Consider the following 27,459-nt stretch of genomic DNA (forward strand, 5'->3'; position numbering starts at 1 on the left):
ACGCGTGGGGAGTGGCCCCGGCTCCCGGCGCTGTGCTCCTGGGCGGTCACCCCCAGGCCCTTCCTGGCGCTGAGCGGGGAGCGGGTTTTGTCTGGACGCCTTGGTGCATCCATGTGCCACGTGTGGGGCTCTGCAGGGGCTGCCGCTACCCCGTGTGTTGTCATCCCCATGATTGCCTGGACACCGTGGAAGCAGAGCTGACAAAGTCTTCTTTTTCTTTTTTTTTTCTTAAATCTTATTTATTTAGTCATGAGAGAGAGAAAGAGGCAGAGACCCAGGCAGAGGGAGAAGCAGGCTCCATGCAGGGAGCCCGACGGGGGACTCGATCCCGGGTCTCCAGGGTCACGCCCTGGGCCGAAGGCAGGCGCTAAACCGCTGGGCCACCCGGGGATCTCCCTGACAAAGTTTACTTTTTGTCTTGATCCAGTTTTGGTATCAGATAATATTGACTTTATATCAGGAGTTGGGGGGTGTTCCCTTGGGGTAAGGTGGTATCTCATTGTGGTTTTGATTCGCATTCCCCAGGTGATTAATGACGTTGAGCATCTTTTCATGCACCTGTTGGCCATCTGGATGTCTTTTTTAGAGAAATGCATATTCAGATTTTCTGCCCGTTTTTTAATTGCATAATTTGGGTTTCCGAAGTGGAGTTGTCTGGGTTCTTTATATATCTTGGATACTAACCGCTTATTGAATCTACCATTTGCAGATACCTTCTCCCATTCAGTAGGTTTCATTTCTTTTTCATTTTGTTAATTATTTCCTTTGCCGCGTAAAAGCTTTTTATTTGGTACAGCCCCAATAATTTATTTTTGCTTTGCTTCACTCACATGAGGAGACATATCTAGAAAAGTCTTGCTAAGGCTGATATTTTCTGGAAAATTTTAGGTAGAATTGGTGTTAAATTTTCTTCAGTGCTTGGCAGGCATATCTAGTAAAATCATCAGGATCTGGAGATTTCTTCTATATGAATTTTATTTTTTTATTTCTTTATTTTTTATTGGTATATGAATTTTACAATTAAGAATTCAGTTTACTTAATAGGTTGCAGAACTATTCAGATGTTTTATTCACAGTATTTATATCTTACTGCGTGAGTTGTAGTGGCTTGTGCTTTGTTGAGAAGCTTGTCCGTATCTTTGAAATGGTCAAATTCATGTGTGAAGTGTTACTACTGTTCCCTTTATCTTTTCGGTTTCTGCAGGGTCTGTAATGATAACGTTTCCTTCCTGATTTTGTTAATTATGTCATATCAGTCTCTCTCACTCACTCATTTTGCTAGAGGTTTGCGTATTTTATTTGCTGTATTTAAAGGATCACATTTTTGTTTCATTGATTTTGGGGTTTTTTTTCCCGTTTTCAGTTTCTTTGATTTTTTCTTGTATTTATTATGATATTCCCTCCTCTAAATTTGCTTTACTTTGTTCTTCTTTGTCCAGAGTATTTAAATGGAAGCTTAGATTATTTGACAACTTTCTCTTTTTTAGTATGAGCAAATAGTCTCATAAATTTCACTTTCAGAGCTGCGCGCCACCGATATTGGTGTGTGGTATTCTCACTTTCATTCGGTTCTGTGTATTTTTAAAACTTTCCTTTGACATCTCCTTTCAACTCCTGGATTGCTTAGAATCGTTTTGCTTAGTTTCTCAATACTTGGAGATTTTTCTGCTGTTTTCTGCTACCGATTTTTAGTTTGAGTCCGTGATTTTCAAAGACCATGCTCTAGAATTTGAATTCTTGTAAATACGCTGAAGTTCGTGTCATGGCCCAGGATATGGCCTGTCTTGGTGTGAGTTCTGTGGGTGCTTGAAGACAACGTGTTTTCTGCACTTCTTGGGCGAGGTGTTTTATACCTGTTGTTGACATAACTGTTGGCTGATGGTCTTCTTGAGTGCTCTGTATCGTTGCTAATCTTTGTCCAGATTTTCTATCATTTATTTTTTTCTTAAAATTTTTTTTTAAAAAAGAGTTTACTTATTCACGAGAGACACACACACACAGATGCAGAGACACAGGCAGAGAAGCAGGCTCCCCGTGGGGAGCCTGATGCGAGACTCGATCCCAGGACCCTGGGATCACGCCCAGAGCCAAAGGCAGATGCTCCACCGCTGAGCCACCCGGGCGTCCCTGGGTCATACTTGTTAAAAATTACTCTGCCGATGTGTCTCTTTTGTATGTTTAGAACACTTGTCTTTCATGTAATTATCATGTCAGAGCATCCACCTGTCATTTTATGTTTTGTTTCTTTGTCCTGCTTTCCTCTGTGTTAGTCGAACGCGTTTTTAGAATTCAGCTTTGATATATCATTGTGCCCATGAGTGCGTATCTTTCTCAGTGCTGCTTGAGGTTTTATACTAAAGACACGTAACGTCACATTCTACTGTTGTCGACATGTTACCGGGTAGGGCGAAGTGCAGAAACCCCACCTCCGTGGCCTTCAGCCTCACCTGCGACAACACGGTCTTAACTATTTCTTCTGCATACATTTGAGCCACACCAGGCAGTGCTGTATGGCTCGCGTCAACCAGCACGTAGCGGAGAAGGGAAGTCAATTTTATTCATGGATATTTTTGCTTATGTCATGTCATTTCTTCCTCCCCTATGCCCAGATGCTTCCTTTTCTCCTTTTCTTTCTGGTTACAGGTCTTTCTCTTGGGGCAGGTCTGTTGGTGACAAGGCCTCCTACTTTTCCCTCTTGATTTCTTTCATTCCCGAAGGGCTCTGGGTACACAGTTCTTTTCTCTTGCACTCGAAAAGCCGGCCACCGTCTCATGGCCTCCACGATCCCCGATGAGAAATCTGCGGTAATTCGAACCGTGTTTCTCGTGGGAGAGGCACCGTTACTCCCCCGTTGCTCTCCGGCCTTGTCCGCTGTCGTGACGTTTCTGAGGTTTGACTGTGTTGTGTCCTGGTGTGGATGTCTTCGGTTTGTCTGCACTGGGGTCTTTCCAGTTTCCTGAGTGTGGAGATTTAGGTCTTTTGTCAAATTTGGTGTCTTTTCATCCACTAATTCTCTGAAGTTTTCTAGCCATTTTCTTACCCTTCTTTGGTGACTCCGTGGACATGAATGTGGGATCTTTTGTTACGGTCCCACGGGTCATTGGAGCAGCCTCTGGGGCTCCGGGGCTGCAGGTGCGACCTCGCGGATGCCGAGTGCGTCGGTCCTGCCCGGCTGTCCTCACCCACAGCTTCTGCATCACGGCCCGCGACTCCTTTGTGCAAAAGAGGGCTCTTGCCCGAGCGTAGCCAGGTCGCCCCGAGCTGGCCCCGACCGAGGGTGGTGGCTGGATGGGGAGGCCCTGCCCTGAAGGTCACCTCAGCCAGTTGGTGGCTTTGACGATGCCGAGCCCCCTTGCTGTGGCAGGAGAGTGCTGGCATTTTAAGAGCTTCCTGGGGCAGGTCACGTGAAGGCCCGCAGAGGTCAAGCCCAGGCCTGGCTCACTGCCTGGTGTCTTGGTGCAGAGGCAACGGACTGCCTGGTGTCCTTGGACCTGAATGGCGGCCTCCCCTGCCCCACAAGGACGTGGGGGGACGCGGGGACGTACAGCCCCGTCCACCGGCCCGGCCAGCCTGCCTCTGGACGCAGAGGGATCCTGGGCAGGTGGTTGGGGGGAGGGAGTTCACAGACTGAGAACTCTTCACCCAGGGAAAGAACTTGGTAGAAAGAGTGGACGGATGTCCCCTTGATGAGGGAGGGGGAGGAGCGGTCCCCGGGCCAGCGTGCCTCGTACAGTGGAGTCCTGAGGATGTCCCACGTGCGTGCAGGGCTGGGGGAGGATACCCCGCGGGCTGCAGAGCGCCGGGTGCCAGCATTCGCCCTGGACCCGCAGGTGGAGTGGGTGGCTGTCACACGGGCTGTGCCTGGCTGTAGTTTTGGGACCGAGCCAGGAGGAGAGCACTGGGCCTCGGGGGCGGCGGCATGCGGCCCTTGGACGCTGCCCCCGGCCCTCCACCCGGAGTGTCCTGGAGGCTGGTTGGGATCTTGAGACGCCCAGTTGGGAGTTCACCGCTTGCTCCGACTGGGCTGGCGCTGGAGGCCTTTCTCCTGGGGCACCCGCTGGTGTCCCGGGCCGGGGCTCTGCAGGACCCCGTGTGGGGAAGGCTGCCGGGTCTTTCCTGAGGAGGAAGGGGGGGAGGGTTGGCTCTCTGTCCGTTGCGGGTGCTGCCGGGCCATGAGGTGCCCTGGCAGCCTGGGCGCGGGGGTGCTTGCCTTGTGCCCTAGGGAGCAGCTGAGGCTCGGCCTCCGGGGCCTCCGGGGCCTCCTCCCTACCTGACACCTGTGGTTTTGGGGAAGCATGATGAAGGAGTCAGGGTGACGAGTTCCGTGTGGCGTGTGGGGCTCACGGACACGGCCTCCCATATTAGGGTCAGAACGTGTGTTTTGTCCAAGGCCGGGGTGCCTGGTGACCCGGGGCTTTCTGGGTGCTGCTCTGAGCTTTCCGGGGCCTGCGCCTTTCCCCTGCCCCTGCACGAGGAAGCTTCTGCATGAGGATTCACTGGCCACCGGGGCTCTCTGAGGACAGGCTGCTGATGTTAGGGGTGTGCCCTCCCCCCACTGTCCGGATCTGTCTTTCCTGGTCCCGGAGGGGACGTGTTCCCTCAGTGACTTAGAGGTCAGCAGTGCCAGCAGCCTACCGCCAACCCCTGCCCCTGCTTGGGTCGCTTACCACAGCCCCCGCCCCCAGGATGACAGGAGTCTGTAGAGTCTTAGCTTGTCCTTCCGCGGGCACACGGTTGGCAGATGTCTTCTCCCTGGCTTCAGCCAGTTTACTTACGTGGCGCGTGACTCTGCGTGCCGCCCAGTTCTCAGTGTCCTCTCGTGTGGACCGTGGCATCCCCAGAGTGAGGGAGGGGTGTGCTGGCTGGCCCACTTCTGCTCGGGGTGGGGGCTACAGATGTGGGCCTCCCCTGACCACAGGGTGGAGGGCGGAGAGGCTGTCCCCGGGATGCAAGGTCTGGGTCTTGTTCTCGGCATGAAATGTGTGACGCGGGGGCTCGCTGTCCTGTCCCCTTCTTTCTTCATCAGCTCAGGATACATCGGGCTCACCCTGGCCCAGGCGGGGCCTCCTGGGCTTGCACCCCAGCTGCGATGTCACCATCCCTTTGCATCGGCACCCCAGTCGGGGCTCACGCGGTGGACATCTGCTGGGCCTGCTCTGGGGACAGGACATGTTCCAAACACCTCTCAAGTCATCAGACTTGCCTTCCTGTTTTTGTTCATTGAATTTATTCCTGGGTATTTTATTCCCTTTGATGCAGTTGTAAATACCATCATTTTCTCCGCTTTTCCGAGCATTCATTGTTTGTGTGCAGAAACACCACAGATTTCTGCGTGTTAATTTCACATCCTGAAAATTTGCTGAATTCAGGTATTAGTTCTGACGAGTTCTTGGTGGCATCTTTAGGGTTTTCTGTAGATATTAAGCCATTTGCAGAGAGAGATAGTGTGTGATTTTCTTTCCGTGCCCTGTTGCTGAGGCTGGGACTTATGCTGTTGGATGGGAGTGGCCTCCCTGTCCACTCCTGACCCTACAGGGGAAGCTCTCCTGTTCTCACTGTCGGGGCCGATGTGTGCCGTGGGCTTGGTATCCCTGGCCCTCACTGTGTCGAGAAACGTGTCCTCTGCACCTGCCGTGTGGGGAGGCTTTATCCTGAAGGGATGTTGCGTCCTGTCAAATGCTTGTTCTGCATGTGCTGAGACGATCATGTATTTCTACCCTTTCTTCGGTTAATGCGATGCATCACATCGATCGATTTGTGGATATCGAACCACCCTAGCATCCTGGGAACAAATCCCACTTGGTTGTGGTGTCCAATCCCTTGAATGTACTGTTGGAAGTGGCTTGCTCATGTTTGGTTGGGGGGATTTCTGCATCTGTGATCATTGGGGGTATTGGTATTAGTAAAAGATCCTCGTCTTTTCTGGTCAGGTCCAGTGGTTTTGGGTTCAGGGTAATGCTGGCCCCATAGAGTGAATTTGGGAGCTTTCTTAGAGCTTAAGAAGTATTGGTGATCTTCTTCAAACGTTTGTTAGAGGTCACTAGTGAAGCCATCCGGTCCTGGGCTTTTCTGTGTTGGGGGCTTTTGATCACTGCTTCAGTCTCCGTACTAGAAATGTCTGCAGATTTTCTGTTTCTTTATGATTCGGTCTTGGTAGGTTGAGTGTTTGTAGGGATTTATTCGTTTCTTCTAGGTTGTCAGGTTTGCTGGTGTATAAGATGTGTCCCTTTTTATTCACTACTTGGCTCTTTCACTAGGACACGTGATTGTGTGGGCAGCAGTGGGACATGGTGGGACATGTCCATGTAGCTGTGTGTGTGGGGGGGCACGCACGTGTGTATGGATATCCGCGAGTGCATTGCATACATGCATGAGAGTGTGTGCGTATGCAGTTGTGCACATACACATGCGTATGGACACGCTTGTTCTCGTATCTGTGTGCAGGTGTCCATGTGTGAGTATGTGCATGTGGGCTAAAATTTGTTTTAGATGTCTTCCTGTTATGGTTCTGCAGGATGCTGTTCTGTGGCTTTCTTTCCTCATGTCGTCTTCATGTGGAATCTTGGTCAGGCTGGTCTCCTGGAAGAGTTTGGGCATGTTTCCTCCTGTTCCACTTTCTGGAGATTTTCTTTCTGAAACTTTTAAACAATTCTTAAGAAAATTTATGTATTTGAGAGAGAGAGAGAGACAGAGCACGAGAGAGCACAAGTAGGTTGGAAAGGGAGAAGCAGGCTCCCCACTGAGTGGGGAACCCAACTGGGGGCTCCCTCCCAGCACCCTGAGATCACGACCTGAGTGGAAGGCAGACGCTTAACTGACTGAGCTGCCCAGGCGCCCCTGGAAGTTTTTATGTACAGGTTCAATTTTTAAAAATAGGGCTATTATATATATATGTCTATAAAATCAGGGCTTTTTTAAAAAAGATTTTATTTATTCATTCATGAGAGACACAGAGAGAGAGAGAGAGGCAGAGACACAGGCAGAGGGAGAAGCAGGCTCCCTGCAGGGAGCCCGACGCGGGATTCAATCCCGGGCCTCCAGGATCATGCCCTGGGCCGAAGTCAGGCGCTAAACTGCGGAGCCACCCAGGGTTCCCTAGATTCGGGTTTTTTATATGTCTGTGATATATCCATATACGATATGCATATGCACATATATCGGAGTGAGCTTTGTGTTTCTTAGTCTTTCGAGGAATCTGTCCACGTGAGCTGAGTCACCGAGATTGTTAGAATAAAGGTATTTATGGTATTTCCCTGTTAGCTTTCTAATATTTGCAGAAGCAGCCGTGACATCACCTCCTCCTTTTCTGACTGTGATAATTTGCGTCTTCCCTCTCTCCCCCACCATTCTGGCTGCACGTTTATCAATGTGATCAATTTTTGTAAAGAGTTTGCTTCTGGTTTCATTGATTTCTGTTTTATTGTTTTTCCTCTGATTTTTTATTATTGTGATTCTTGTGGTTTCCTTGTTTTTCTTTTACTCTTGTTTTTGTAGTTTGGGAAGATGGAAGCTGAGACTGCTGATCGGGATCTTTTCCCTCCTAACGTGAAGAGTTGGTGCCGCACACCAGGCGGGTGTCTGGCTAAGGTGGCATCCCCGCGTTGCTGCGACACTGTGTCCTCGTTTCCCGTCGGTTCAAGATGCTTTCTAATTTCCCTTTTAATTTTGGTTACACCCATGGCTTATTTAGAGATATGTTTTTTGAGGGATTTTTTCAAAGGTCTTTCTGATTTTGACTTCACATTTAATTCTGTTGTGGTCAGAGAACACATTTTATCAAAAATTTGAGTCCTCTTAAGTACACGGTTCAGAACGCGGTCTCCTCAGGAACTGAGCAACAAGATGCACTGTGCTTCCGTGCCCTCCTTGTGTTCTGGGGTGTTGTGTACACACGCTGAGGCTGGCTGGGGACGGGCTGCTCACGTTCTTCCCCTGCGTCATTACTTACATCCTGGCTCCCGGGTTTCTCAGTTCCTGATCGAGGGGTATTGAGTCTGCGACATACTTAGAGATCTGTCTGCTCCCTGTGTTCTCAAGCTCTGCTGCTTGATTTATAACATTTAGGGTTCTTAGGTCCTCTTGATGAATTAACTTTTTTAAGATGTTCTTGATTCGTGAGAGACACAGAGAGAGAGGCAGAGACACAGGCAGAGGGAGAAGCAGGCTCCATGCAGGGAGCCGGACGTGGGACTCGATCCCGGGACACGGGATCACACTCTGGGCCGAAGGCAGGCGCTCAACCACTGAGCCACCCAGCAGTCCCATTCTGTTTGTTTAGAGACAGAGCGTGTGTGTGCGTGTGAGCCAGGAGAGGAGCAGAGGGAGACCTAAAACCAACCTACTGAGCCACCCACGCTCCCCTAATTAACTCTATTTTCATGAAGAAGTGACCCTCGTTCCCTGGAGCCCTAACGTGCTGTGTGAGCATAGCCGTTCCAGCTTTCCTTTGATTATTGTCGGGAAGCATGTCTTTTCCATCCCCCTTTCCTTTCCCTTCCCCCAAGGGCTTCATGTCTTTTTCTCTAACGGGCTGGGTTTGTCTTTTCTCCCTTGAATCTGACTGTCCGCATTTGCTGTGCTTTGCCGTCGGCCCGGGTTTGGTTTGTCCCATCTGTTCTGTGTCGTGGTTTTGCTTTTCCTGCCATTCTGTGGGTGTAGGGGGCACGTTCTGTGACTCTGCCCTTGCACCTCTGTTGGCTCATGAGTGTGCACCGTTGGCTCCGGCACTGGGCTGGCTGCTCCGGGGTCTGCGGCAGGTTCCTGGACGTCGTCCGAGGATCTCGCGGACGCGCCTCCTCACGCGCCTCCCTTCCTGGCCTGTGTGAGGTTGCTGCTGTGCGTGTTTCACTTGGTGTTATAAACTCTGTTCTGCATCGTTGCCATTTACGTTTGGGCAAACGAGCCGTTCCCTTTAGAAGAGGGAAGGTGGGGTCCAGCCTGTGCGGGTCGCCCGCGGCTCTGCGTGTGGGTGCTCCGCAGGGAGGAGGGCAGCCAGCCGGCGAGGAATCCGCGCCGTCTCTGTGTTTCTGAGAAGGGTCTTCATTTTGCCTTTATCTTTGGAAATTCTTTTCACCCGTTCCTTACAGGACCGTGGGCCATCGGGTCGTGCTGTCCAAGGAGGCCGCTCTGGTCCTCCGTACGCAACGGGGAAGATGTCTGCTTCCTCTGACTGCTTTTAAGATTTTCTCTTCATCGCCGGCTTCAAGCAGTTTGACTGTGATGTGCCTCCATGAGGTTTTCCTCACGGATTTTGGGCTTCCAGCATCGGTGGGTTTATGGTTTGATCATCTGGCAGAGAGATAGAGACGCAAAGAGACACAGAGACACAGGTAGGGAGAGCCGGTGAGACAGGGAGCAAGAGTCAGAGACAGGGAGGGAGAGAAGGAGTCGGGGGGGGGGGCGGCCGGGGACAGACCGAGATGGGGTGGCGGGGAGAGACAGACACAGACACAGGGAAGGAGAGTCAGAGAGACAGGGATGGAGAGACAGAGACGGTGAGGGAGAGACAGAAAGACAAGGAGGGAGAGGCAGGGAATCAGGTAGGGAGACGCCGAGAGACTGGGAGGGAGAGACCGAGACACAGAGAGGGAGACACAGAGACAAGGAGGGTGAGATCTAGACAGCGTGGGAGAGACAGAGAGGGAGGGAGACCCAGAGACGGGGAGGGAGAGACCGAGAGACAAAGGGCTGCGCAGGGAAGGAGTAGTGGGACCTGTTCCCGGAGGGGCTGGTTGTGGGGCCTCCTACGGGTCAGGTCTCCTCCGGGCGGCTCAGAGAGGGTGCGGGGCCCCTCCACCGGGGCTCAGGGAGGGTGCCGAGTCCATCCGCGTACGCTCAGAGGGGTTTGGATACAGGCACCATCCAGCGTCAGGGCGCGGCCTTGGGGCGGTGGCTTGAGGGCCTGGGTGGCTGAGCCCCAGGAGCGCCCCCACGGCCCTTGGCTCTTCCTCCTCCCCCCTACTCCCCCCCCCGCCCCTGTCCCCCTTCTCCCCTTCCCCCTTCAGCCTCTGCCCCACTTCCCCCCTTCCCCCATTTCCAAGCTCCCCAGGCTTCTGGGAGCACGCCCCCCCCCCCGCCTTGGTCCCTATCAGGTGAGTATGGCGATTTCTGAAACTTTTGAATTTTGAAAGCATTCCCCTTTCTCCACATCCTCTCCAACATTTGTTGTGTCCTGTCTGGTTCTTGTTCCCCATTCTTACGGGTGTGAGGTGGTATCTCATTGTGCTTTTGCTCTGTATTTCCCTGCCGGCCGGCGATGCAGAGCATCGTCTCGTGTGCTTGTTGTCCACGTCTGTGTCTTCCTGTGTGACGTTTCTGTTCATGTCTTTTGCCCATTTCAGGGTGGCACTCTTGGTTTCTCTGCTGTTGAGTTGAATAAGTTCTTTTTTTTTTTTTAATTTTTATTTATTTATGATAGTCACACAGAGAGAGAGAGAGAGAGGCAGAGACACAGGCAGAGGGAGAAGCAGGCTCCATGCACCGGGAGCCCGACGTGGGATTCGATCCCGGGTCTCCAGGATCGCGCCCTGGGCCAAAGGCAGGCGTTAAACCGCTGCGCCACCCAGGGATCCCGAGTTGAATAAGTTCTTTAGAGACCTTGGATAACTGGCCCTGTATCGGACGGGTCATTTGCACATATCTTCTTCCATTCTGGAGGTTTGTCTTTTAGTTTTCTTGAGCGTTTCTTTTGCTCTGTGGAAGCTTCTCATATTGACGAGTCCCAGTGATTCGTTTTGGGCCTTCATGGATGTATCTTGCAAGAAGTTGCTGTGGCCCAGTTCAAGGAGGGTGTTGTTGCCTGTGTTCTCCCCTAGGAGTTTGATGGAATCTTGTCTCCCATTTAGATCTTCCATCCATTTTGACTTTCTCTTTGTGTCCGGAGGTGTGAGAGGATGGTCCAGTTTCATTCCTCTGCGTGTGGCTGTCCAACGTGCCCAGCAGCCTTTAGTGAAGAGACTGTCTTTTTTCCAGCAGATGGTCTTTCCTGCTTGGTCGAATGTACGGTCTTGACGGTCGAGTTGAGGGTCCACTTCTGGATTTGTCTCTTCTGTCCCATTGATCTGTGTGTCTGTTTTTGTGCCAGTACCACACTGTCTTGATGAGCACAGCTTTGTAGCACAACCTGAAGTCCGGCATTGTGATGCCGCCAGCTGTGGTTTTCTTTTCTCATATTGCCCTGGGCGTTCGGGTTCTTTTCTGATGATTTCACACGAATCTTCCGATGATTTGTTCCAGCTCTCTGAAGAGAGCCCGTGGTATTTCTGATGATAGGGATCGCGTTCCATGTGTAAATTGCCCTGGGTCACGTGGACATTTTCCCAATATATATGAATTCTTCCAATCCAGGAGCATGGAATGGTTTTCCATCTCTTTGTGTCTTCCTCAATTTCTTTCAGACGTCTTCCGTGGTTTTTCGGGTAGAGATCCTTTATCTCTCTGGTTAGGTGTATTGCTAGGTATCTCATGCTTTTGGGTGCAATTGTCACTGGGACCGACTCCTTCATTTCTCTTTCTTCAGTCTCATCGTTGGCGTATGGAGAGGCCAGGGATTTCTGGGCATTGATTGGGTATCCTGCCACGCTGCCAAATTTGCTGTAGGAGTTCTAGCAATCTTGGGGTAGAGTCTTTTGGGTTTTCCAGGTACGGTATCATGTCATCAGCGAAGAGGGAGAGTTTGACTACTTCTTTGCCGATTTGAGCCTTTTATTTCTTTCTGTCGCTTGATTGCTGAGGCCGTGACGTCTAGTAGTATGTTGAGTAGCCTTGGTGAGAGTGGACATCCCTGTCTCGTTCCTGATCTTTTTCGGGGAAAGCCTCCCAGCGTTTGCCCCTTGGGAATGATAATTTGCCAGGGGCTTGTCGTAGATGGCTTTGAAGATGCTGGGGAACGTTCCCTCTATCCCTGTACTCTGAAGCGTTGGATCAGGAATGGATGCCATATTTTGTCAAATGCTTTCTCTGCATATATTGAGAGGATCATCTGGTTCTTGTTTTTTCTCTTGCAGATCTGATCAGTCACACGGAGTGTTTGCCTAGTGTTGAACCAGCCTTGCGTCCCAGGGATAAATGCCACCTGGTCACGGTGAGTAACTTCTCAATGTACCGTTGGAAGCTGTTCACTGGTATCTTGTTTAGAATCTTTGCATCCGTGTTCATCGGGGACATCGGTCTATAACTCTCCTTTTTGGTGGGGTGGGGTCTTTGTCTGCTTCTGGACTTCAGGTGATACTGGCCTCATAGAACGAGTTTGGAAGTATTCCATCTCCAGAAGCTTCAGCTGGCCTCAGTGTAGTCTCTGTGGCGGGCTCTTGTTTTGGTTCAGGAGGTAGCTCAGTGGCCAGAGTCGTTCGCTCCACTGAGGCAGGTGGCTGCTCCGGCATGTGCGGGAACCCGATAGCATGCACCTGGGCGTGCTCTTCCTCCAGGGTGGCCACGGGTACAGGTAGCTCTTGCATGTCGGAACAGTGAGTCAGAGGTGTTACCACCACGTGCATTGGTTTGGTCTCAGCAGCTGGCTTCTCGGCTCGAGCCGTGACCAGCTCGATCACCTCTGGCTCTGAAGCTTTAGCAGGCCCCGAGGTAGGAGCTGGGGCCGGTTGTTGAGGTGGTTCAGGATATTGCACAGGGGCAGACACTAGTTGCTCCACTGAGCTGGGTGGCCGCTCCGGCATGTGGCAGACCCTGATAGCATGCGCCGGGACATGATGTCCACAAGGGTGGCCAAGATTGCAGGTGGGTCCTCTTTGTCGGGAGAGTGAATCAGAGGCGTGACCACCTCGTGCATTGGCTTGGCCTCCACAGCTGGCATCTCGGCTCGGGCCAAGCACTCAGCACCAACTGCCATGCCCGGCTCGAACTGCTCAGGCCCATAAGCTTCAGCTCGCCCCAGTGTAGTAGCTCTGGCGGGCTCTTGATTTCATTTAGGATGTTGCTCAGTGCCCAAAGTCGGTTGCTCCCCTGAGGCAGGTGGCTGCTCCGTCATGTGGGGGATCCCGATAGCATGCCCCTTGGCGTGCTCTTCCTCCAGGGTGGCCGTGGGTACAGGTACTTTTTCACATTTGAAATACCTTATTGACTATTTGCTTATGTTAAAAAAATAACTGTGTCCAAGACTTAAAGATTCTTATTTACTGATGCATTTAAATCTTTCTCATAATGATCTACGGCATTTAATGTAGTAGGGAAATTGTTCATATCGGTGCCTCCGGCAGCTTTTCCTTCTGTACTTGCGGTGTTCCTGTTTATATCATTCAGATATCTTTTGAAAAACAATGACAGGGATCCCTGGGTGGCGCAGCGGTTTGGCGCCTGCCTTTGGCCCAGGGCGCGATCCTGGAGACCCCGGATCGAATCCCACGTCAGGCTCCCGGTGCATGGAGCCTGCTTCTCCCTCTGCCTATGTCTCTGCCTCTCTCTCTCTCTCTCTCTATGTGACTATCATAAATAAATAAAATTAAAAAAAAAAAAATTTAAAAATTTAAAAAAAGAAAAACAATGACATTCTTTAGAACCCTGAAGATTTACCTGGTTTTGTTTTTTCTTTTTTTTCAGTGTCATACATTTCCATTTATTGGACCTACTGAATACATCAGTTAAATGTTTGCTTATTTTACATAAAGGGCCCGTTTTCTTTTTTTGATTTTTTAATTTTTTATTGGAGTTCAGTTTGTCCACATATAGCGCAACACCCAGTGCTCATCCCGCCAAGAGCCCCCCTCATTGCCCATCACCCAGTCCCCCACCCCCTCCACCCACTTCCCCTTCCACTACCCCTTGTTTGTTTCCCAGAGTTAGGTGTCTCCTGTTTTGTCACCCTCACTGATACTTTCACTCATTTTCTCTGGTTTGCCTTTATTCCCTTTCGCTAATTTTTATATTTCCCAAATGAATGAGACCATATAATGTCTGTCCTTTTCCAATTGACTGTTTTCACTCAGCATAATAGCCGGGACAGCTGCACCCCAATGTTTCTAGCAGCAATGTCCACAATAGGCAAACTGTGGAAGGAGCCTCGGTGTCCATCGAAAGATGATGGATCAAGAAGCTGGTGTGGCGGGCAGTCATGGCAGCTCACCTAAAGAAACGAGTGTGCGAGGAATTCACTAAGGTGGTCCAGCAACAACAGGAGGAAATTGCAACCAAGAAACTGCGATTGACAAAACCAAGTAAATCTCAGCACTCCACGTAGATCGGTGTAAAGCTCCCTCCCCAGCGGATGCTTTGCAGTATCTACTGCAGTTTGCCAGAAAGCCTGTTGAAGCAGAAAGTGTGGAAGGAGTAGTCAGGATTCTCCTGGAACATTGTTACAAGGACAATGATCCATCTGTGAGACTGAAAATTGCATCATTGTTGGGTTTATTATCAAAGAAATGTAAAGGGTTTTCACCAGACTGCATTATGGATGATGCCATTAACATCCTGCAGAATGAAAAGTCTCATCGAGTCCTTGCTCAACTGTTGGACACCTTGCTTGCAATTGGCACCAAACTCCCAGAGAATCAAGCTATCCAGATGGGATTAGTTGATGTAGCCTGCAAGCACCTCACAGATACGTCTCCTGGTGTAAGAAATAAGTGCCTGCAATTACTTGGCAATCTTGGCTCTTTGGAGACAAGTGTCACAAAAGATGGAGAAGGCCTAGCTGTCAGAGATGTCCAGAAGATTATAGGGGATTACTTCAGTGACCAAGACCCACGTGTCAGAAGAGCGGCTATAAAAGCCATGTTGCAGCTTCATGAAAGAGGACTGAAATTACACCAAGCAATTTATAATCAGGCCTGTAAATTGTTGTCTGATGAGCGTGAACAAGTGCGCAGTGCTGCAGTCCAACTTATCTGGGCTATCAGTCAGCTCTATCCTGAAAGCGCTGTCCCCATTCCTTTTTCTAATGAAGAAATTCGCTTAGTTGATGATGCATTTGGAGCAATTTGTCCCGTGGTCAGTGATGGCTCCTGGGTGGTTCGAGTTCAGGCTGCAAAGCTATTGGGCTCGATGGAACAAGTCAGTTTTCACTTCTTGGAGCGGACGCTCGACAAGAAGCTCATGTCAGATCTCAGGAGAAAACGCACTACACGTGAACGTGCCGAGGAACTTTACAGGTCAGGAGAGTTTTCCAGTGGCAGAAAGTGGGGAGGTGATGCTCCCAAAGAAGAAGTAGATACAGGAGCTGTGAACTTGATGGAGTCAGGAGCTTGTGGAGCCTTTGTTCCTGGATTGGAAGATGAGATGTATGAGGTCCGCATCGCTGCTGTGGAGGCTCTCTGCATGCTGGCCCGATCTTCACCTTCTTTTGTGGAGAAGTGCCGCCCTGATTTCCCGGTGGACATGTTTAATGATGAAATTGAGGAAGTACGTCTGCAGTCCATACACAGCATGAGAAAAATTTCTAATAATATCACTCTCCAAGAGGATCAGCTTGGCAGTGTCCTGGCTGTGTTAGAGGATTCGTCCAGAGATATTCGAGAGGCTGGCTCTTCACGAACTTTTATGTTGTAGTAATGTTTTGACTAAACAAGAGATTCATCTTGCACTGGTGGAGCTGCTGAAAAATTTAACCAAGTACCCTACTGTTATGGACTCTAATGGAAGTGCTTGAAGTTTCTGGGAAGTCGGCATCCAACCCTGGTGCTTCCCTTGGTGCCAGAGCTCCTGAGCACCCATGCATTTTTTGGCCCAGCTGAACCAGACATGGATGACCCAGCTTACATTGCAGTTTTGGTTCTTATTTTTAATGCTGCGACAACCTGTCCCACCATGCCAGCACTGTTCTCAGATCATACCTTCAGGCATTATGCCTACCTCCGAGACAGTCTTTCTTTCTCATCTTGTTCCTGCCTTAAGGTTACCAGGTAGAAAACTAGTGTCATCGGCCGTTTCTCCCGGTATTGCGCCCCATGAGGACCCGTCCCATCAGTTCCTGCAGCAGAGCCCTGAAAGGGTGTACAGTCTTCAGAGCACCGGGCCCCTCAGGGAACCCAGAAGTTGCTGGAGTTCACCATCCGGGATCTGCAAAGACTTGGAGAACTTCAGTCTGAACTAGCAGGAGTTGCTGACTTCTCGGCTACCTATCTTCGGTGTCAGCTTCTTCTCATCAAGGCCTTGCAAGGAAAGCTGTGGAATGTGGCTGCCCCTTTATATTTGAAGCAGAGTGACTTGGCCTCCGCAGCAGCAAAACAGATCATGGAAGAGACCTACAAAATGGAGTTCATGTACAGTGGTGTGGAGGAGAAACAGGTGGTGATTATACATCCCATGAGGCTGCAGGCCAAAGCCTTGCAACTTACAGTAACAGCACGGACTACTCGAGGAGTTGACCCCTTATTTGGGATGTGTGAAAACTTTTTACAGGAAGTGGACTTTTTTCAGAGGTGTTTTATTGCTGATTTGCCCCCACCTACAGGACAGCTTTGTGGACAAACTTCTTGAACTTCTGCCCCGACTCATGACATCCAAGCCTGTGGAAGTGTTCAAAATACGACAGACCATGCTGAGGCAGAGTACCTCCTTGCACCTCCCCCTTCCAGAGCAGATCCACACACTTCAGCCACCATCATTGAGCCAGCAGGCGAGTCAGACAACCCTTTGCGGTTTACGTCTGGATTGGTTGTGGCCCTGGATGTCGATGCGAACCTGGAACATGTGCAGGACCCTGAGAGTGCTGTGAAGGTCCAGGTCTTCTATCCAGATGGCCAGGCTCAGATGATTCATCCTAAGCCAGCAGACTTGCGGAATCCTGGCCCACCCAGGGCGCCACCGGCTTATCACTCAGGTGTACCTCTCCCATACTGCCTGGACAGAACCATGCCCGGTGGAAGTGAGGCTGCTACTGGCCTACAACTCCAATTCCCGCATTCCAAAATCCCCCAGGATTGAAGGTGGCAAAGTGTCCCCCCAGGTGGAAACCAGCATGGAGGGCACCATCCCCTTCAGCAAGTCTGTGAATGTTTACATAGTGCCCAAACCCGCAAGGCGCTGAGTCACAGCATTGTGTAGAGCTGAAGCTGAGAAAGACCTTCTTAGGTAGCAGAGTGAGCCCGAAGCCTAGAGCACTTCACCTGGAGCCGGCGTATGGGCATGAGCACCATCACCCTTATCGTCTCATCTGGTATCAAACACAAAATAAATTATTTTGCATTAAAAAATCAAAAACCTTCAAGTCCACACCTCTTCCTTCCCTGACTCCCCCCACCACCTCTATAAAATTGAGAAAACAACAACAACAACAACAACAGAAGAAGGTGTGGTCTTACAGCTTACAATGGAATATTACTCAGCCATTAGAAACGACAAACTCCGTGAAAGGAGAGTGACGTTTGGTTCTACTTGTTGGGTTCATGTTGTTGTACGTGTGCGTGCAGCCAACCAGCAGTGCTCGTTATGTACCAGATCATCTACTAAGAAGGGTCTTTTACTCAAAACCAGGAAGGAGGAGAGAGAAAGAACTAGTTTCAAGAGCTTTTTGATTGGGAAAAAGCATTGCAAAAATCACGATTTTCATTATACAGTAAGGGAGTAGCTTCCTTTCTGTGTTCGTTCTCGTGAGGATTAACGATAGAGGGAGTCCTGTGAAATGAAGACCACTTTGTATTCCAATTTACTTCCTGGAATTTCTTAATTGTTTCCTTTTTTTTGGTTTTTACTGACATTGAAAAACTGAAAAACTTCTGGCTCATAACTTTGTTGCATTTCTAGGTCCCTGCTGCAACAAAAGGAAATCGTCTTATTAGGACTAGAAGTTTTAAGTGAGTCCTAAAGTATTGGAAGAAAATTCTAAAATATACATTGAGGTTCGTTCTACAAGGAAAAGATTGAGTTTAAACAAAAGAGCTGAGATAATTCTTCCAGAAGGTTTGTTACCTTGAATTCAGAGCCCTTTTACGAGTATATTAGAAAAATAAGTAGTCCCACAGTGTCAGTCGATTCATGTATTAATGAGATGAGAGCTAACATTAATGAAACTAACTCTAAAGTAGTTGACTGCCAAGCTGATTGTTAAATTGGTCATTATGGAAACAGGAGAACCAACTCACACACTTAGAAATGAGGTCCCAGACTGGAAGCACTGGGAAATGTCGCTGCTCGTACTCTAAGTTAAATAATTCCTTGACAATCTGAGTAGATCTATATCAACGTGGCGGTCTTATATGTAATTTAGGGTGTTCAGTAGGAAATTATCGAATGGACTTCATGATTCCCTAGAGCTTATTTTTGACAGGTGCTAGGGAATCCGGAGGGGAAAAAAATGAATGCTCAAAAAAGTCCTATTTCCATCTTACACATTTGGGGAAACTGTAAGAATATGTCCAAAGAATCTTGGTCTTCAATAGTTTTGTATACAGTAATAACTAACACCATAAAATAGCACTTATTTAGATAGAATTGATGGTAGACGTGGCAGTACTACATCCTTTTCTACAATGTCTGAGCGTCTGTAGTACTTCAGACCTTTCCATCAGGCGTCAACATTAAATATTGAATACCTCTAGAAAGTGTGAAAATAATTTTGTCTTTGGAAGTAGTTAACGTGAAGTTTTTCCGTGTGTCCCATTGGACTTTTCTAGTGATGATCCTCCTAGGATGCTTTACCAGTAGGTGTCTGGATTTTATGGACTAAAAAACTGATATTTTCTTTTACAGTTGAAATCTGTAAATCATCTTTATACTTAATTTTCTATGTCCTTTCATAGCAAAAAGTAAGCAAAATATGCCAAGACAGAGAATGATGGTCCCCCCACCAAACCTTGAGCATAACCGTTAAGGAACAAGAACTGTCGGAGATCTATGTGTGTGTATCTGTATGTACATCCATGCATACATGGCAAGATTTAACAGAAATCACAATTCCACATCATCTGTGGTTTATGTCACAGCTCTTCTCTGTCGTCAGCCTCTGTTTTTCTCTTTGGGCTTTCGTTGAAAAATACTCGGCCTCATGTCTTTTGCTCTGAGACTTTAACTGTAATCCTTGAATTCTTAATTTCAGTTCAGAAACCCTAGTCTTAGAACTCATGAGTCTCCAGATTTCCATGACTGTCAGCAAAAGTTGAAAATCCTGTAGCTTTGCCCTTTTTTTTTTTTAACAAAAGACTTAAAAGAAAGAAAAGAAAAAAAAATGCTTCTTTCTGTCTTGACAAACATGAGGAAGAAAGTGCAATCAGGAATACAGGTGGAAGCAACTCCTTCCGTAGCCTCCCCTTGTACCTTTAAAAGAGCTTTGTCATGTGGTTAATGATGGAGAAAGTTGACAACATGCATTGTGTATGTCTGCTGTCCGCAGAGTGTATTGTGTGACCGTATTTTTTTCCCAGTCATTGAAAGGATTCTCCCAGTGTGATACTCTTCATTTAAAAAGAGTGGTTTTTTTCTCCTTTAAAATAGTCATCATTTGGAACTGGAGGGTATGACGCTGAGTGAAGTAAGTCATTCGGAGAAGGACAAACATTGTAATGTCTCATTCATTTGGGGCATATAAAAATAGTGAAAAGGAAGAAAGGGGAAAGGAGAAAAAATGAGCGGGAAATATCAGAAAGGGAGACAGAACGTGAGAGACCCCTCACTCTGGAAAACGAACAAGGGGTGGAAGAAAAGGAGGTGGGGTGGGGGTGTGGGGTGACCGGATGACGAGCATTGAGGGGGGCACTTGATGGGATGAGCGCTGGGTGTTATGCTCTATGTTGGCAAACTGAACTCCAATGAAAAAATCATCATTATTTTCTGACATTTATAAAATGCAGTGAAAGATAAGGAAACCATACTGAGAGGCAGGATGCTTCTCTCATTTGGCCATCTTTTTAACATGTTCTACTTATTTTCCTCCCTTATTATTTAAGGCTTTTTTGTATGTATGCACTGACTTTTTTTATCAGCTATAGTTTTGAGGAATAAGCTCTTCAATTTACAGGTGCTGTATCTTTTATAGTCATAAGTTCATTGGTTTCTAGAAATACACATATGCTTCCATGTATCCATTAGAGTGCAACAATACTGAACTCCTATGGGATTTTTCACTGATGAAAGTTGTTTTTATACTTACCTGTTGTATTGAAGCAGGTCTGAAGGCCAGGAAGAAAGCTGACTGGTGATCTGAATTGCAAAATGTTGAGAACTGACCAGGGGGTTGTCATGGTGCCTGATGACTCTTTGTGTGTGTGTGTGTGTGTGTGTGTGCGCGGGCGCCTAATGACTCTTAAGTACAAAGGAAGTAGCTGGGGAGGTAGGAGGGTAGCAGGACTTAGCCTAGGAGAGGCTGATAGATAGATGTCAGGATTTTCGAGGAAGAGGAGCTGGGCAGGAAGGGATTCTAAGGAAGGAGTGTGAGGAGGAGAACCCATCCAGGCTGCAAGAGAGGAGTGGGGCGGTCCGTGGAATAGAGGAGGTGCCATCGGTTCCCATCCCCGCTACTGGGGAGGGGAAGCTGGCCCCCGAGTAGGAAGGCACAATGGAGTCGGTCGCCCCCGTGTCCAACAGGAAAGAGATGGGCTTCCCCGCTCCCTGGAGCAGGACCCTGGGCTTGGCCTGGGTTAGGGGGTGTCCGAGTCTGGGCCCCGTCAGTCATCGTCCAGTCCGAGTAGTTGAAAGGCTGGACTTCCCGGCTCAGGGTTTCCTCCGTGTGGAGGCGCCGAGGATCCCCCGAGTCCCGGGCAGGCGGATTTCCAGGGGCCCATCGTTGGACATTGAGGGCATTGCCGCGTTGGCTCCTTGGGATTGGGACATCGACGGGCCCATTGTCCCTCGGTGCCGCATCTGAAGCAGGCCCCAGGCGGGGTTCGGTCGGTTCCCCCTTTCTGCGGGCTCGCGGAGCCCGCCGGCCGCAGGGCTGCCACCGAGGCTTGGGTCTGGAGTTGGACCTTCTGCTGGAGCCTGGCCTGCCTCTGAAGTTCAGCCACTTCCTCTCGGGTGTTAAGGACTTTAAATGCCATTTTCACCAGGTCGGGCATGGGAGTTTGAGGACCCTCCTCGGTCTTCTTTAGTTTTCTGCGGATATCGGAGGAGGACTGATACACCACTGCAGTGGTAATCCACGTTAGCGCATCTGTAAGGACCAGTAGGGGGGATCAAGGTGAGACTGTGGAACAGTCTGCATGGGAAAAACATGACTCATGATGCTGGGAGTGGCATGCACACGAAGATTTTCTTACCCTTTAAGTTTCGTGGCAGAAGTCTCTCTTTTTATTCAAGTCTGATTCATAAAACACAAACCAGTACGTAAATTTCTCATGAGAAACTTTCCATGAAATGGTATAAGGAAAGAGGTCTTACAGGTGTTTCTTCCGCAAGTTCTGAAGTTCTGCGTTTTCAAGTGTGACCTTTGGTGGTTGATTTTTCTTCTGTTTTCCTTATGAGGAGAACATTTTTGAAGGAGACTGCATGATTCAGAGCTGTTTTATGAAAGTTCCTTAAGAACGACAAAATGAAAAGAAGGACACCATTTCCTGTAGCTTCCCTCTGAGGGACACAACCCCTCTGTCTCTGGCTTGTGCCGCTTCCACGGCGCACTCCTGCAAGGATGGGAGCTTGCTGTCTTGTCGCTGGTCTGGGGTGGGATTAGGGATGACCCACGGGTGAAGGTGACAGCGGGAAAGCTCCCGTAAGGCCTGGTTTTAATCTGCTTCTGAGTTCAACTGTGGAGTCGTGCCAGAACCCAGGTTTTGTTCTCAGCTTTGTTCTAGGGGTTCACTAGCTCATGACAGAGTTCAGGAACTGGGTGAGTAGTAAGGAAGCCGTCTCCGTTGGAAGATAAGCGTCTTTATGATCTCCTATCTATGGGCTCATTTTCTAACTTAGGAAGCACCGTCAGGGAGTCTTGTGGGCTCTCAACCTTAATTCCGTTTTCACGTAAGAACGACTTTTGCTCTGAACTCCCAGAAGAATGACAGGACGTTTGGAATTTCTGTTTAGATTTACATAGTGTTGCTGCTTTAAAAGCAATTTTTAGTCCTTTACTCGGCCTAATGGTTTTCTAACATATGCAAATGAATTAAAATCTAGGAATGCAGTTGACATCCAATCATAATGATCATTTGTTAGTTAATTCAGTCTATAACACTTTGATCCCTAGGAATTTAGCTGTGGTTTTATGAGTTTTCCCGTATGATTGCCCACAAATGTTTGTGTTGACTAAAAATTGTAAGTGGTTTAAACTGTTCAAACAAATTACTTAGCAATTAAACCTCCCGCAAAATTGTAATTCATTTTAAATTTAGCACAGAGGTTTGATGCTCTTTCTGAGCAAAACAACGGGACATAACGGTGAAATACGGAAATTCGGTATTTTGCGTGAAGTGTTTCCGACAGGACAAAAACATTCCCAGCACTGGGCATAGCAAAGCCTTCCACTAATGTGAATTAATTTGTAGCGAAGGATCACTTGGGAGGATTCCTGCTTTTGAGTTTTATCCAGGTTTCATTCTTGAAGCACCCTTTCCATAAATTTGTGTTTTATTCCTAATTTGTCGTACTTCACCTTTTGATATTTAAACAACTCACATGCAGCTAACGGAAGTCACGGTAGTATTCGCTTCTCTATCAGGTTATCTCCTGCGATGTTGAGAATTGCAAAGCCAGAGCACATTACAAAGAGTCAGTTGGACTTTGATACCAAAATTGCGTTTACGAGGTTCACACTCCTTTGTATTTCACCAGATAGAGACAGCAACAGTGTTCTCAGGTAATGTGTGCTTCAGCCTCCGTGCCAGAATTTATAGTGTCTGGATTTTAATATGTAGTGTTGATCTGTTAACCAAAGTTGTTTAGTTTTGTTTTGTTTTGTCCACAGAGGCATGGACACCTGCCCCTGGTGAGTCTTTACGCTGAGTATACATACTCAGTTGTCGGTATGTATGTATGTATGTCACTTTGAGGTTCTCTCTCGCCAGTGTTACCATTCTTGACAAAAAAAGTCTTTGTGTTTGATGTCCTTTCTCGTTTGTTAGCCAGGGTCTACCAAAACCATTACTTTTTGATGACACTTCAGTTTTGGCCCAGAATGTCACAGTCTGTATTGAATCCGTCATTTCATCGATCCCTCGTGGCTTTTAATTAACTTTAGCAGCATTCGCAGATTTTCTTGCACTAAGGGGAGTCAGAGGAATCAGTCTTTCTCTACATTTTTTAAGTCATTCCATAAAAATATTCCTGTGACGTAACCTGAACTCAAAACGCATTTCGTCAAAAGGGAGAATTAATCCAGTTTGATGAGCAAGTTTTGAATTCGATATCCTTTGTTTGATACTTGGTCCCGATGCTACATCCCGTCTTTATGTTGTAGTTTTGTGTTCCCGTGCTGGTTTTGCATACGTCCTTGCTCAGAGGTCTGGGGATTAGACTGCATTCTATCCCTGTTTTATGTCAGCTGGTATTTTCATTATTTTCATCTTGCCTGCTTTCAGATTTTCCCCTCCTTCCCCAACTTTTCCAATTGTTGAGGTCTTTTGTCTTTTTTTCTTGCCTGCTTTCTGGGAGTTTTGTTTAGGGGAAATGAACCTCTTGCTTCTTACAATTTATGTTTTCCTAGCCATTACTTAATTTTTTTAGGAAGATGAGCAGTTCAAAAAAAAAAAAAAAAACCAACATGAATATATGTTTTTGTTACTGTGATAGGGGAACATCTTTATCATTTCTTGTCGAAAGCATTCTTCAACCCCGAGCATTTTACATACTAAAATGAATCTGTTGCCTATACGGAATGGAAGCCTAGCGTAGCAGTAAATGTTTCCCTCACAAATTCAGTTTTTTATTGATTGCTAGCCATTTTGATTTCATTTATTAATGACTTTGTCACTGATCAGAAAACTCTGAGGTAGTATTTCTGTTTACTACTTCGGGAAAAGACTAATTAGGACCATTATTTGTAACTCCAACATAGCTTGTTGATTTTCAAGTTCATCGTACCAGAATATGCGCATGCGTGTGTGTTTGCAATCGTATTGATGTTTCAGTGTCTTCCTAAAAATTTACGATGTCTGCAGATAGCTATTTCAACATTTTGTGAGGTCTTATTTTTCTTTGTTCTTTTATTAAAATAACAGCAAGTAAATAGCCCATACTTTTGGTTATGTCCTATAAGAATTTCTGCTTGGAATACTTGGAAAGAATAATGCTAGTGTTATATGAATTTTGTCTTAATCATCAATTATCAACTATTTTTTAAACTATTTTTATCTTGAGTATGATAAATGATCATGTAGTCAAAGACTGTGTAGTTTAAACATATACTGTTCTTCGGTCGATAGTTTATGAGATTCGTTTCATAGAACTGTCTTTATGTTTCCATTTTGTGCTCAGTGTCCTTTTGTAGAAATCCAGATTGACTACTTTACACTGTGCATATATTTAGAGCATCACAAATGTGGGCCATCAAAATGATAATTTCATGGTATCGGTGAAACTCTGGATAGAATTTTCTGTCCTATCATCTGTCAGAGCTTTAATTTGTTAACTTGATATTTCCTAAGTGTACTCAGTTATATCCTGACCCGGAAAGGTCGTTGAATATATGACACCTATAAGTACATACCTATCGAAAGTGTAATTAAGATGCACTTTGCCATTTTGACCAAAATGTCATAACAGCAGAGGCACGCCTAAGTCTCTTAGTGGGTTTGTGCTTGATGTATTGAGAGCAGTGTGGTCGAGAGTAACCCACTACTGGTCCCTGAGCCTCCCATGAAAACACATTCTGTACCAGAAGGTGGAGTACCTTTCACTTCTTCTTGACACCTCTTATTTTTTTTAAGATTTTTATTTATTTATTCATAGAGAGACACACACACACACACACACACACACAGAGGCAGAGACACAGGCAGAGGGAGAAGCAGGCTCCATGCAGAGAGCCCGACCTGGGACTCGATCCAGGATCTCCAGGATCACACCCTGGGCTGCAGGCGGCGCTAAAATGCTGTGCCACCGGGGCTGCCCTCGCTACCTCTTATATGGTGCTACTCACTGCAGAAATGACAGAATGAGCATGGGACTACTCTGTAGGCACAGTGAACATTTCCCAAAGTCTTCAAAGTGCACAGTCCCTTCAGGGTAGTAGACTAGCCGTGTTGTGTTACCTTGGGCCTGTATGTGTCAGTCGGGGGTAAATGACCGAGATCATGTGGTTTTCATCAATATTAACACTTACTGGGGCACCGTTTCTAAAAGGTCAGGAATGACGGAGCGAAACATTTTCCCGAGAATGCTTTATAAGACGCCTTGAAAACATGAAGCAATTTAACCCACTTGATAGATAGTCCGTGGCTGCTGAGGTAAGGCTGCATGTCCAGAGCGCAGGGCATTGGCAGGAATACGGAGCAGCGGGGCCGCAGTGTGCGCAAGCCCCTTTCGGGGCTGGGGGGCTGGGGGGCCGGGGGCCGGGGGGCCGGGGCCGGCTGAGGATGCGGCTCGGCCTGCATCGCACACCTTCCATCGTGGTCCTCCTTTCTCTTTTGTGGAGAACACTTCTTTGCACACTCGAGTTATTCGTCAATCATCACACATGTGTAGACTGGTCTAGCGATTTTCTGGTAGGAGCTTGTTTTCATATTTAGGCCCTCGGTTTTTATTGAGTCACCATCAGCAGTGATTCGAAAAAATCCTCTCCGTATTTGCAGGGTTGGAGATTTGTTTGAAACCTGACCATCCAATAAGTCGTTCTCTGCATGCCGTGTGACAAATGTGTAGCGTTACCAGCAAAGATCATATTAATTCCTTTAATTAACATGTGACTCGAGAAGTCTCAGATTAATCAGCACATGACTCGTGGTTATTCGTACCCTTGTGGGAGTTTTTTTGCCACCAAATGCAAATACCAGGCTAAAAATACTGCTTTGTTTGTACATGGAGCGACTATTCATCGCAATAGTCCTGTACATCTAAGAGAACAGAAAGTAATTAAAATGTTGATCACTATAGTAAATCTCCGCAACGGCTGCTTGTTTGTATTTCATATGTGCTCACGTTTCTGAGAAGTTAGCTCTTGCACAACCACCTACCATGATGATCTGATATCCTCCAGAAGGTTAGCTGGGTGGTTTCCTATGTTACTTAGGAAAAACTTTCTTTTCGCAATCGACAATGTCAGCATCAATTTAAAGTGTAACACTAAGCACGTGCTTGCTCTCTGAATATCGCCCTCCAGCCACCCTGCCGAGGATCTGGCCGTGACACTTTGAGGAGATCATCGATCCTCACTGTTCACGGCACTTTGCCTGCACACCCGGGCTGCCGGGGCACCTCTGGATCCAGCTGCCGTTGTTTCTGTGACCCAAGGTGCGCTGACCGTAGCAATTTACATTATGTGTGCAAATTAAAAGTTACCTTGCAACAGCAGTTTACTTTAAAAAATGACCTCGTTTTCCCCCATGTTAAAGTTCTGTTATGTTATAGGAGTTGCATTTTTGTATGATGCAAGGATCTTTTGGTAGGACATAGTCACCCGCCATGATGAGGATAGGTTTCTTTTTTCTTTTCATTTGGGCTTAGGTCGGAATCTCCATAAGGAAAATTATCTTATCTTTCATCATCTTGTGCTCTATCGGAATATATATATGTGCTATTTGATTGCATGTTTTCAATTTAATTACATTTTTTTTACCAGATTTAAGTCTAAAATAATTGAACTTGTCATATATTGCTGAAAATCTTTCTTCTTTCTGCTCCTAAATTCTCCACTTGAACTGTCACAGTGGTCTGATTTATCCTGTCCTGTTTATAGTTGTAGTGATAGAGAGAAATACCTACTTACCATTTTCAATGCAAATTGTTTTAGTTGCAGACTGCAAAATGAGCATACTGTTAAATCTAGCATTATCCGAGTTTTGGATACCATTAGTATCTTTTCTTTTCCTCACAACTTTTTATGTCTGCGATGAGGGAAGGAAAATAGAAAACTTCCAATCATTAACATTTTATGATCCGTTAGGGTAGAGACCTGACTTGGGCTGTTCAACCAAAGTTTTGCTGTTCGGGTTTGAACAGTGTTAACTGGGAAACGGCCACCCCATTAAAGAGTGTTCCCCCCGGTATTGGTAGAGACAAAGTAAAGTCAGATACACGCTGTATCTGTCATTTTTGTTGCAACTTACTATTGTTCTTCAGTTTCTGATTGTTCATTATTTTAAGGCACATGTGAGCCTTGTGCAAGTACATTGAAGTGTCGTGCTCTTTTGGTGAGAAAATCTTTTGTATTTATCAGAGAGCACATGGATACATACGGTATATAAGATTTTTCTGTTTCTGACGCACTTTTTTTTCTTCCCCTAGAGATGTAGAGCTTTGGGGATCATGAACAGTTTTCATCCTGATTTGTAATGATCTGTTTGTCCGTAGATCGGAAAATGTTATGAAATAATACTAAATATTCCTAAGTAAGATTATACCTTGTAGAGATCAAAGCCCAACATGCATGCAGTTAGATTTTGGTCATCTTCCGGAGCAGTGAGTATGCGTGGTGTACGGTGGCCTTAAGCACGT

At 47.2% G+C, this 27,459-nt stretch overlaps 1 protein-coding gene, 1 long non-coding RNA gene and 1 pseudogene across 2 annotated transcripts in view; all 3 read left to right on the forward strand.

The window, feature by feature from the left end:
• Positions 1 to 27,459, forward strand: part of LOC144284187 (uncharacterized) — a 159,134-nt gene that overhangs the window by 44,989 nt on the left and 86,686 nt on the right. The window contains exon 4 of the mRNA XM_077848503.1: positions 12,006 to 12,082. Coding sequence (XP_077704629.1) covers positions 12,006 to 12,082 — 77 coding nt within the window. The remainder of the gene's footprint in view (positions 1 to 12,005; positions 12,083 to 27,459) is intronic.
• Positions 13,943 to 17,302, forward strand: LOC144284904 (integrator complex subunit 4 pseudogene; annotated as a pseudogene).
• On the forward strand, positions 20,520 to 27,440 carry LOC144284912 (uncharacterized). Its single transcript, XR_013353314.1, has 3 exons — positions 20,520 to 21,058; positions 22,775 to 22,795; positions 25,150 to 27,440. It is a non-coding gene; the product is annotated as an uncharacterized LOC144284912 (long non-coding RNA).

This window comes from Canis aureus, chromosome 15 (assembly GCF_053574225.1).
Source record: "Canis aureus isolate CA01 chromosome 15, VMU_Caureus_v.1.0, whole genome shotgun sequence".
NCBI classification, from domain to species: domain Eukaryota; kingdom Metazoa; phylum Chordata; class Mammalia; order Carnivora; family Canidae; genus Canis; species Canis aureus.